This window comes from Suricata suricatta, chromosome 13 (assembly GCF_006229205.1).
Source record: "Suricata suricatta isolate VVHF042 chromosome 13, meerkat_22Aug2017_6uvM2_HiC, whole genome shotgun sequence".
Classification (NCBI taxonomy): Eukaryota; Metazoa; Chordata; class Mammalia; order Carnivora; family Herpestidae; genus Suricata; species Suricata suricatta.
The window spans coordinates 1,564,516-1,574,434 of record NC_043712.1 but is presented as its reverse complement, the minus strand read 5'-3'; the positions used below and the strand labels follow the sequence as shown (position 1 = coordinate 1,574,434).

General features: G+C 62.4%; 1 protein-coding gene across 3 annotated transcripts in view; it reads left to right on the top strand.

Moving 5' to 3' along the window:
* The window catches only part of SEC16A (SEC16 homolog A, endoplasmic reticulum export factor), a 27,545-nt gene that overhangs the window by 11,571 nt on the left and 6,055 nt on the right, over positions 1-9,919 (top strand). For all 3 annotated transcript variants that reach the window (XM_029919425.1, XM_029919426.1, XM_029919424.1), the window contains exons 4-19: positions 380-477; positions 1,973-2,099; positions 2,608-2,779; positions 2,865-3,030; positions 3,910-4,052; positions 4,533-4,594; positions 4,701-4,839; positions 5,228-5,473; positions 6,486-6,583; positions 6,929-7,010; positions 7,209-7,326; positions 7,449-7,560; positions 7,715-7,820; positions 8,439-8,579; positions 9,494-9,607; positions 9,798-9,866. In XM_029919425.1, coding sequence (XP_029775285.1) covers positions 380-477; positions 1,973-2,099; positions 2,608-2,779; positions 2,865-3,030; positions 3,910-4,052; positions 4,533-4,594; positions 4,701-4,839; positions 5,228-5,473; positions 6,486-6,583; positions 6,929-7,010; positions 7,209-7,326; positions 7,449-7,560; positions 7,715-7,820; positions 8,439-8,579; positions 9,494-9,607; positions 9,798-9,866 — 1,993 coding nt within the window. The remainder of the gene's footprint in view (positions 1-379; positions 478-1,972; positions 2,100-2,607; positions 2,780-2,864; positions 3,031-3,909; positions 4,053-4,532; positions 4,595-4,700; positions 4,840-5,227; positions 5,474-6,485; positions 6,584-6,928; positions 7,011-7,208; positions 7,327-7,448; positions 7,561-7,714; positions 7,821-8,438; positions 8,580-9,493; positions 9,608-9,797; positions 9,867-9,919) is intronic.

Here is a 9,919-nt window from a genome sequence, read left to right as displayed (position 1 = left end):
GCCCCACGCCTGGGTGCGTGCCTCTGCCCCCGGAGCCGCGGCCGCGCAGACGGCGCCGACGTCGGCCTTAGGTGGTTTTGACAGCCCGGTGCTCTCTGCTCCTGCTGAGCGTCCGTCCAGGGGACTCGCGAGCCGGCTTGCATGCGTGTGTGCGGTGTCGCACGGACCGGGCGGCAGGCGGCGTCACCTGGCAGGACGAAGTGTAGCTGCGTGGCAGGGTGTCTTCTCGGTGTCACTGGTTTGGATTCTCTCATTAGAGTATGTTCACAAAGCGTTTTGCTGAGTGCCTGGTGCTCAGGAGATTACGCGAACTGACCGCGTCTTGTGCTCGGAGAAAGCGGGGGAAGCCAGCCCCGTGACAGCCCGTGTGTGCTTGCAGGCAAGGCTTCCCCGAGGCGCACTGCGGCTCCAAAGGCGGGTGGAGCAGCCACAGCGACTACTACGCAGGCTACTACTCCGGCCAGTATGACTACGGAGGTGAGTTCGGGAGTTCAGACGGCCGGCGTAGGCGGACACGCGCCCAGACCACTCGTGCGGCCGAGCGCGCCCGTGCCCTTTGGCCGTTCCTCAGGGGGCCCTGCACTCCATTGCTCTCTTGAGGTTTTTAGTCCCAGAGCCAAAGTAGGTGGAAATAAGCTGCACTTGGGATGAATTATATTGCTGTTCTTGTTTAGGAATTCTGTCTTAATTATAGCACTGACGCGTCTTTATCACGTTAGTAGTTCCGTACGGTTTTTCCAGCAAAGCCTGATTGAGTAGCTGCAGAGCAGCCTTGTCCCTGCGTAATTATTTGAATTGATGAAAAGAAATAAAATGGGAAACCAGCTTCTGGGTCACACTGGCCCCTCCTGCAGCCGTCTCCCCCCACCCAGCCCCCCAGGTCGCGCGGCGCGGACGTCAGATGTCGTCCCTGCGTGCGCCCCGAGCTGCCTTCTGGTCCCGACACTCTCCCACGGGGCAGGTGCGCATCTCAGCGCCCATCCCCCGAGCGGTCCTGATGGCCGCTGCTGCCCGCTTGCAACCTGTGCTCTAGGTGCAGGGGAGGGTCCCGGGCCCACTGCCCCTTGCTTGTCCCACTTCCCACGGGCCTCTTTTCCATTTACGTTTGCGTCACTTTAGATATAAATTTTGCTCACAAGTGCCAAAAATAGTACATCTAGTTTATGTTAATGTATTTTTTAATGTTTTATTTCTTGAGAGAGAGACAGAGAGACCGTGTGAGTGGGGGAGGGGCAGAGAGAGAGGAAGACACAGAATCCAAAGCAGCCTCCAGGCTCTGAGCTGTCAGCACAGAGCCCGACGCGGGGCACAGATCCACCAAGCGCGAGATCATGACCTGAGCTGAGGTCTGACGCTCAACCAGCTGAGCCCCCAGGCGCCCATGTTAATGTATTCTGTAAAAAGTGTTTATTTTGAGGGAGCACGAGTGGACAGGGGCAGAAGGAGGGAGACAGAATCCCAAGCAGGCTCCACACTGTCAGTGCTGGGCCCCATGTGGGGCTCGATATCATGAACCCGGAGATCATGACCTGAGCCGAAATCAGGAGTTGGACGCTCAACTGACTGAGCCCCCCAGGCGCCCCAGTATATGTGTTTTTTAAGCAACCTTTTAGTCTGGGATTATTTCTTAAACTTTGAGCTGCATTAGAAGCCACATAAGGAGAACGTGTAGTCCCAGGATTAAGCGTTAAAAGGTCGTAACTGCGAACAAGATGCCCTTTAGGCCTTTATTGTTTTAAATCACCCACGTTGAGGGAAGACCCAGTCACTCTCATGTGCCATCAGTGCAGGCAGGATGCACCCGGGTCCTCCGCCTCCCACTCTCCAAGGTCGCCTCATTTGGGGAGAAAAGTTTGGTTCCCCTGAGGTCCTGGAGGCGTCCTTCAGGGCTCGGGTGGTGGAGCGTCTTCCGCCGAGGCGGGAGAGGTGTCCTTCTTTCTTGTTGTAATAAACCGTTAACCCCGGCTTACAGACCCAGGCCGCTGGGACCCGTACCACTACGGCTCCAGGTTCAGGGACCCCCGCGCCTGTGACCGGAGGTATTGGTATGATGCGGAATACGATTCGTACAGGAAGGAAAACTACACTTTCGGGGACAGGTTGGTACAATGCACGCTGGTAAGGAGGGGACTGGCCTCATGTCTGTCATTTATCGGAAAGCTACGCTTGTGCTTGGGATCCTGATGAGCAGCTGACGTTGGGGTCCCTGTCTGAGGGACAAGGATGAACCGGCCCTCCTGAGGTTCCTGCTTGTGCTGTTGCGGGGGAGGGGGTGCTGGGAACTGGCCTGGGGGCGGTACCAGGAGTCAGCCCCTCCTCTTCCTGGTCTGGGAGAGGTGTGGCCACACGCAGGTGCACTTGGGGTCTATTTCTCCAAATCTGAAGGTGAAAGTGGGGTCTGAATTTGGGCTTGGGAGGCAGCCACTCCCCCCGAGGGTAGCCTCTCACTGGTTGGCTGAGGGTCAGGACCCTGCTTGGTGACCCGGCACCCGGCAGCAGCGGGGTGGCAGTGACACGGCAGGACCTCATTGCCATGTAGCAGAGGCCGTTGTCTGGAGTCCCCTGCCCACCCTCCCCTCTCCTTGCCTCTGCCCCTGCTCCCTCCAGGCCCGAGAGGTACGATGACCCCTGGAGATACGACCCGCGCTTCACCGGCAGTTTCGACGACGACCCCGAGCCCCACAGGGACCCTTACGGGGAAGAGGTGGACCGGCGCAGCGTGCACAGCGAGCGCTCGGCCCAGAGCCTGCGCAGCAGCCTCAGCTCCCGTTCGCGCCAGGTGGGCCCCGTGCCCGTGTCCACCCGCGCGTCCGGGGCTCCCAGGCTCCCCGGGGGCTGACCGGTCCTGTGCGCTCTTTCCTCAGAGTCAGATTTACAGAAATCACGGCGTGACTGCTGCCTCCTATGAGGCCCCGCCTCCCCCGGACTCCTTGCCTGGCGATTATGCCTACGGCAACAATTTCGGCAGCGCCCAGGGCTTCCCGGAGTATGGCTACGCTGCCGAAGCCGGCTGGCCCACCGTGGAGCAAGGTGTGTGTGCCCCTGGGGCCCCGGCGCCTCTGGCTGTGGAGAGACATCGGTCACGCCACCAGGGCCCTCGAGAGCCTGGGGTGACGGAGGGAGAGAATTTGGGCTCTGAAGGGAACTGGTGGTGGTCTGGCCTGGTCGCCTCTGCAGAGTAAGGACTGCTGTGAGTCACAGAGCATGTCACAGGGGCTGTTGACATCCCTCGGGCTCAGACCCGAGAGCAGCCCGCCCTGTCCGTGGTGCCCGCGTTGGTGTGGCTCTGAGCACAGGCTCCTGCCAGGTTCTCGGGCGCGGCCACCCTGGGCTCCCTGGTGCCGCTGCTGGGTGAGTTTGTGTAGGAAACTCCTAAGTCCCCTTGAAACACCACGTGGACTTGTCACCTGTGCCACAGTCTCAACTTCTCTGTGTTCGGTCAAATGCTCTTCCCTGGAGGAGCTCAGGGGCATCGGACCCTGCAGGGCACTGCTGCATTGAGACCTCTGTCCTTGTCCCCTCGTCCGTCCCTGTACTGCTCGCCGCCAGGAGCCGGCCTGTGAAGGGTCGCTGGGGGGCGCGGGGCGCGGAGGCTCTGGGGGCGCCCGAGCGGCCGGAAGCCCGGACGCTGCTTCCGAGGGACCCGCGCTCAGTGCACGCAGCTGTTTTTAAAGGAGTTTTGTTTTCACGAGAGGGTAGCTGCCATGTTTAATGACCGAAATGTTCTTCCGACACACACCTGAGTTCTCTTTTCTGGGGGATGTCTGACCATCACCTCCTTCCCGCGGGCGGCCAGGTCGCCGTGACCGGTCTAACCTGTGACCGCAGCTTGACACCCTGTGCTGTTGACCTAGTTCGGCAGCATCACAGACTGATGAGCTGTTTCGTTCTCGCTTTATTTAAACGTAGCTCCGTCAAGACCAACTTCTCCTGAGAAGTTCTCGGTGCCTCATGTCTGTGCCAGGTTCGGTCCTGGGGGTCAGCTCATTAAAGTGAGTCCAAACCTGCCTTCAGAAGGGCAGCCTGCGCTGGTCGAGGTCCACAGCATGGAGGTAATTCTGTGGGGGCGTCCGCCTCCTGGGGCCGCGCTTGAAGGGGCGCCCTTGCGCAGTGTCCGCACCCGCCTTCAGTTCGTGGATGTGTCTGTCGTACTGGGTCAAGCCTGTTTCCTCTCAGAAGCCAGCGTTCTGAGCATCTGCGGTGGGGGTCACTTTAGACTTGGTTTTCTTGTGTACTTATTTTTTGTCTTTACTCACATTTCTGGTTCAGCGGGGAGGCCCCTGCTCGCGGGCGCCTAACTGGTTGAATGGGGCTCACGGGGAGAGGCTGGGGGCGCCCTCTTCTGCAGGCCTGGCAGGCCTCTTCTGGGCATGTGTTAGGGCCCTGCCTCGGAGGTAGAGGGCAGGGGGAGGCATGGTCCCCGCTGTGGACCAAACCTGCCCGCGCTGGGGGACGGAGGCGCGGCCGGCAGACGCCGCCGCCTGAGCTGCTCGCTCTCTCTGTGCCCCTGCCCCGCCCCGGCTCCCCCGCAGACACTGCTGCATCACACGCCGGACCAGGAGGACATGCGCTCTTTCCCGGGGCCGCTCGGCAAGTATGTCCCCGTCGGAGCGCCCTCGGCGTCTGTCCGGAGGCGGCTGCTGTGCTCGGCCTCGCGGGCGCACTTGTTGCTGGTCATTGAGTGTGTGTTCTTTTTTCAGAGATGACACCCATAAAGTGGATGTTATTAATTTTGCACAGAACAAAGCTGCAAAATGTTTGCAGAACGAAAATTTAATTGACAAAGAGTCTGCAAGTCTCCTTTGGAATTTCATTGTTCTCTTGTGCAGGCAGAACGGGGTGAGTATCTCACTGGCCCCCGCCTCGGCCCCCCCCCCGCCGCGCCCCCCAGGAGGTGGGTGGGGTTTCCATCCCCGCCTGTGTCGGCGAGCGGGCTCACTGTCCAGGGGCTCGCTCAGCAAGGGCGGCCTCGCAGTGACCAGGGGAAGGGGAATTCAGGGCCGGGTGGTTTGGGACGAGGGGGGTTTGGGCCACCTCCTTTGTCGGCCTGTCAGGCAGTCTGGTCTGTCCACCTGCTCCTGGCTGTGTCACGGGCGGCGCTACTCGTCCCAGGAGTCGCGCACGGGGCCTCGCCCGGACCCAGGCGGGGACGTCGTGTCACCCCTGCGGTGACTCCTGTTTGTGGTAAAGCCTTGCGCTCTCCTCCCCGGGCCTGTGGCCCTCGCAGACCGTGGTGGGGACCGACATCGCGGAGCTCCTGCTGCGAGACCACCGGACGACCTGGCTTCCTGGGAAGTCCCCCAACGAAGCCAACCTGATTGATTTCACTACCGAGGCAGTGGAGCAGGTGGAGGAGGAGGAGTCGGGGGAGGCCCAGCTCTCCTTCCTCACGGACGGCCACGCAGCTGCCGCCGGCGCGCTCGAGAAGGAGACGGAGCGGTTCCGGGAGCTGCTGCTCTACGGCCGCAAGAAGGCGAGCGGGGTCCCCGGAGACGGAGCGCGGGTGGGCGGCCGAGAGGGGACTGGTGCGGTCCCACTCCTGGGAGCTCTGGTGGCTCAGCTGGGACTTAGCGCCTGAGATGTCATTCTGTGTGGTGTTGGTACGTCCTCTCGCGTCAGTGAAGACTTCTCCAAGGGCTGCCAGGGTGGGAGACTTGCTCGTGCAGGTTTTCGTCATTCAGCAAACAGGTGAATTTCCTGTGTTCGGATCCCGCCCCCGCCGTGTGCAGGCCTCAGGGCCAAGTTGAGCACGAGACAGAAATGGCCCTGTCCTTCCCAGTGAGGCGGCGCCGGGTGGGGGCTGCTCGGCGGCACCCCGGGTGGAGGCCTGCGGCCCCGGAGAGCTGTTCTGCGTGGAGGCTCGCTGGGACTGGGCGGATTGTGGGGAGCCCCCCGCCCCCAGCTGAGCCCCAGGGGGCCGTGTGTGGGCCCTGCTGGCGGGCGCTCTCAGGCCCGAGGTTCTCAGGACTTGGGTGTCACGTCTTTATATGGACGTTTTCTGGCCGGTTGCGATTGTAAAGTCTGTCAGGTCTGCCTGTCGTTTATCGGACTGTCCGTCTCCCCGAAGGCGTCCTCGGAGTTCTGCCCCGGGTGGTTTTGGGTAAAGGGTAGGCTGCCTTAGGGAAGCTCTGGGCGTGTCAGATGACGTTCGTGGAGGCCTCCTGTGGCCTTCTGGAGCGGGAAGTGCGGCCCCTGCGGCCTGTCCCACGGTGGCAGTGCCGCTCCTCGGTCGCCCTGGTTTCTGACGGGCTAGTGGATGACAACGCCACGTGTGTCCGCGACCCCACCGCCCTGGGGACTTTGCCGCCGGCGCACGCGGGGAGCGGGCTTCGTTCCCGGGCCCAGAGCGCGCGTCAGCAGACCTGTGGTGTGCCCTCTGCCTGCCCGCCCCCGCGACGCCCGGCGCCGCCTGGGCTGCGGCGTCTGCCTGCTCGTGTTGGGGACGTGGCTCTGGTCACTCAGGTGACCACAAAAATGCCTTGCAGGATGCCTTAGAGTCCGCGATGAAAAATGCCTTGTGGGGACACGCTCTCTTACTGGCCAGTAAGATGGACAGCCGGACACACGCCCGGGTCATGACCAGGTAGAGGATCTTGCTGTGTAGACTGCTTCTGGGCCCTTGCAGCCGGCCCGGTCGTGCTGCCTTGTCAGCCCTGCGAAGCCCAGTGACCTGCAGGTTTTGTCCCGGAAAGCCGGGGCGCGGAGGCGTGCTGGGCCCTCTTCCGTGGGTAGGACTGCGGAGGGAGTTTTTGAAATGTGTTCGGACCGTGTAGTGTTCACATACTCTGTACAACACCCACGATTTCTTTAGGCTCTGTTTGCCCGGGATAAGTGCTGGGCGGGCACTAAAGGGCCGAGGTGAGACCAGACTTGTTTCTGTCTGTCCTTGAACGGGGCCGCTCAGGGCCCGCTCTGTGTGCCCGCCTAGGTTCGCCAACAGTCTTCCGATCAACGACCCCCTGCAGACCGTGTACCAGCTGATGTCGGGCCGGATGCCTGCTGCGTCCATGGTCAGTGTTCAGGCGCGCGCGTCCCCGAGGCCCAGCTGTCTGTCCGGGCTCGTCCTCTGCCAGACCGTGTCATGGGCCGCGCGGCCTGCAGTCCCCGCTCGGTCCTTCTTCCCCCTGCTCTCTGAGCTCCCCCAGCGCAAGATGAAGACGGCGCTCAGAGGAGAAGGGTTTACTTGTTTTGTGGTTTTCTGACCTCAGTGCTGCGGAGACGAGAAGTGGGGAGATTGGAGGCCGCACCTTGCTATGATTTTGTCCAACCTGAGCAGCAGCGTGGATGTGGAGTCCAGGGCGATGACCACCATGGGCGACACTCTAGGTGGGTCGGGTGCGGACGCAGGTGGGAGGGGGAGGGCAGGGGACGCCGCGCCTGGAGGGCGCTGCTGGCGTTTCCGGGAGGACGTGGACTCCCTGACCCTGGCCTGCCCTGTGTCCCCTCAGCTTCGAAAGGCCTCTTAGACGCCGCACACTTCTGCTACCTCATGGCCCAGGTCGGCCTAGGGGTTTATACAAAGAAAACCACGAAACTTGTTTTAATCGGATCGAATCACAGGTGAGGAACGTAGTGCTGTTTTCCTTTAGAAGAAAGCACCCCTCCTTCGGCTCACCCTGAGCGGGGCGGCCCGGCGCCGGCCCCTCCTTGTCACAGGTGACGAGGGGCTTCTCGGCGACCTGCTCAGGGAGCGCGTTGCCCATTTCCTCAACAGTTTGCCGTTTGCCAAGTTTGCGACCAACGAAGCTATTCAGAGGACGGAAGCCTATGAATATGCCCAGTCTCTCGGGGCGCAGACCTGCTCCTTTCCCAACTTCCAGGTACGCTTGGGGCCAGGCGGGGGGCCGGTCAGTGCTCACAAGTCTCCGACTGTCGTGGGTTTTTGAGTCCTTATGCAGAAAGCGATAAGGTGTTTTTGGAAATCGTGAGGAGACATCGGGTCTGTGAGGCGTGAGAAGTGAGCCCTGTTGAGTTGAGGATTTTGCATTTAAAACGCTTGTTGAGTGTTTGGTTTCCAGTACTCCTGTCAGCAGCTTTTAGTGTCGCGGGGAGCGCTGGGTGGCGCGGGACCGGTGGGTGTAGACGTCTGGAGCGGGCGGGGACTGCTGGCCGGGCCGCGCGCTCAGCTGACGGGAAGGACCGAGTTTCCAAGAAGCTCAGTGGCTGACTTCCGGCGAAGGTCCCTTGGGGGCACCTGGCCAGCTCAGTCGGTGGAGCATGTAACTCTTGATTTCCGGGCCGTGGGCTTGAGCCCCACGTTCGACGTAAAGGTTACTTAAAAAACAAAATCTTATAAAAATAAATACGTGGAAGACAAGATCCACCCAAGAGCAGGCATCGCGCGGTCGGGGCGCCGCAGGGGCACCAGGGGTGCTCGGGGTGGGGGCGCTGGGGCCGGGCGAGGCCCTCAGAGCACGCCACCCTCTGTCCGGCTCCAGGTGTTCAAGTTCATCTACTCGTGCCGCCTGGCGGAGATGGGGCTGGCCACGCAGGCCTTCCATTACTGCGAGGTGATTGCCAAGGCCGTCCTGGCGCAGCCCGGCGCGTACTCCCCGGTGCTCATCAGCCAGCTGGCCCAGGTACCGTGCTCCGGAGCGGCCTCCCGGGGCCCCGGGGCCGGCGGGGCTCGGGAGCCGAGCGGGGGCCTCCTTCCGGAAGGGATTTCGGTGTTCTCGGGCAGGTGCCTGTGGTGTTGTAAGTTAGCATAGGAGCCCCTCAGGCCTCTTGCTGCTGGGCAGAAACTGAGCGGCAGCTTCAAAGGAAGAAGGATCCTGTGCCCAGGAGGCTCTCCCCGCGGCGCACTTGGGTCTAGCGCTGAACAGCGTGAGCTCCAGGGTCCTGGCCTTGGGTCCTGGCTGCTCCAGGGCCAGTCTCAGTGTCTGGCCCTGTAGAACGGGGACCCCGTGACCGGCCTCCGGCAGCAGGCGAGGCACCAACGAGATGGGGCGCCCGGCAGAAACTGCCCGCTGCACAGGGGTTCCCCTCAGCCCGGGAGTTTCATTCTGGAAAATGCACCGATGTGATAACTTGGGAAAGTGGTGCGTTAGGAGAGTTTTTAGACAATTATGAAAATAGAAATTCGTCCACCAGCTTCAGCAGTGAACGCAGGGCCCTCTTGTCTCCTCTGTCCCCACGTCCCTCACTGTTCCTCGCCCCCCTGCCGCCCATCAGAGCATGTGCACTTCTGGGCCTGTTCAGCGTTTTGGTCAGTGAGGCTGAGTCCGTGGAAATGGATGGTCGGGGCGGCAGACCCGGCCCCAGGGTGCGGGCCGCCGGCCCCGGGCTCACGGGCTCACGGCGCGGTCGCCAGGGCGCCTCACGGCCCCGGCCCCCTTGCTGAGGTCTCGGCGTCGCCAGCCGCTTTGGCACAGGCTGAGGTGCGCCTCGGGGAACCTTCCTGGGTGACGACCCGGACGCCTTTGTTCCGGGTCACCGTAGCTTGCTCGTCCAAGTCCCCGGTGGTCACTGCCCTCCACCCCTCGTGTGCGTCTAGGTCGCTTCGCAGCTGCGGCTGTTCGACCCTCAGCTGAGAGAGAAGCCCGAAGAGGAGTCCTTCTCGGAGCCCGCCTGGTTGGCCCAACTGCAGCATGTGGAGAAGCAGGTCAAGGTGCGAGGTTTGCGCTCTGTCCCGGGAGACACTGTGTCAGAGATGTGCCGACAGGCTCGGTGCAGGCCCGTTTCGCACCGAGGGTGTTTGGGGTAAATGCTAGGATTTCCGGGGCAGGGTGGGGGTTCCTGAGGCGCAGGCCCGGGCCAGCGCGGGGCTGTGGGAAACGCCTGCTGTCTCTGTCCCGTAGGAGGGCGCCGCGCCGTGGAGTCCGGGCGGGGCCTTCTCCCAGCGCTGCCCCAGCACGCCCAGCCCCGAGGCCGGGCAGCACGCAGGCCCGGCACCCGCCCAGCCGGGCAACCCGCTGCTGGC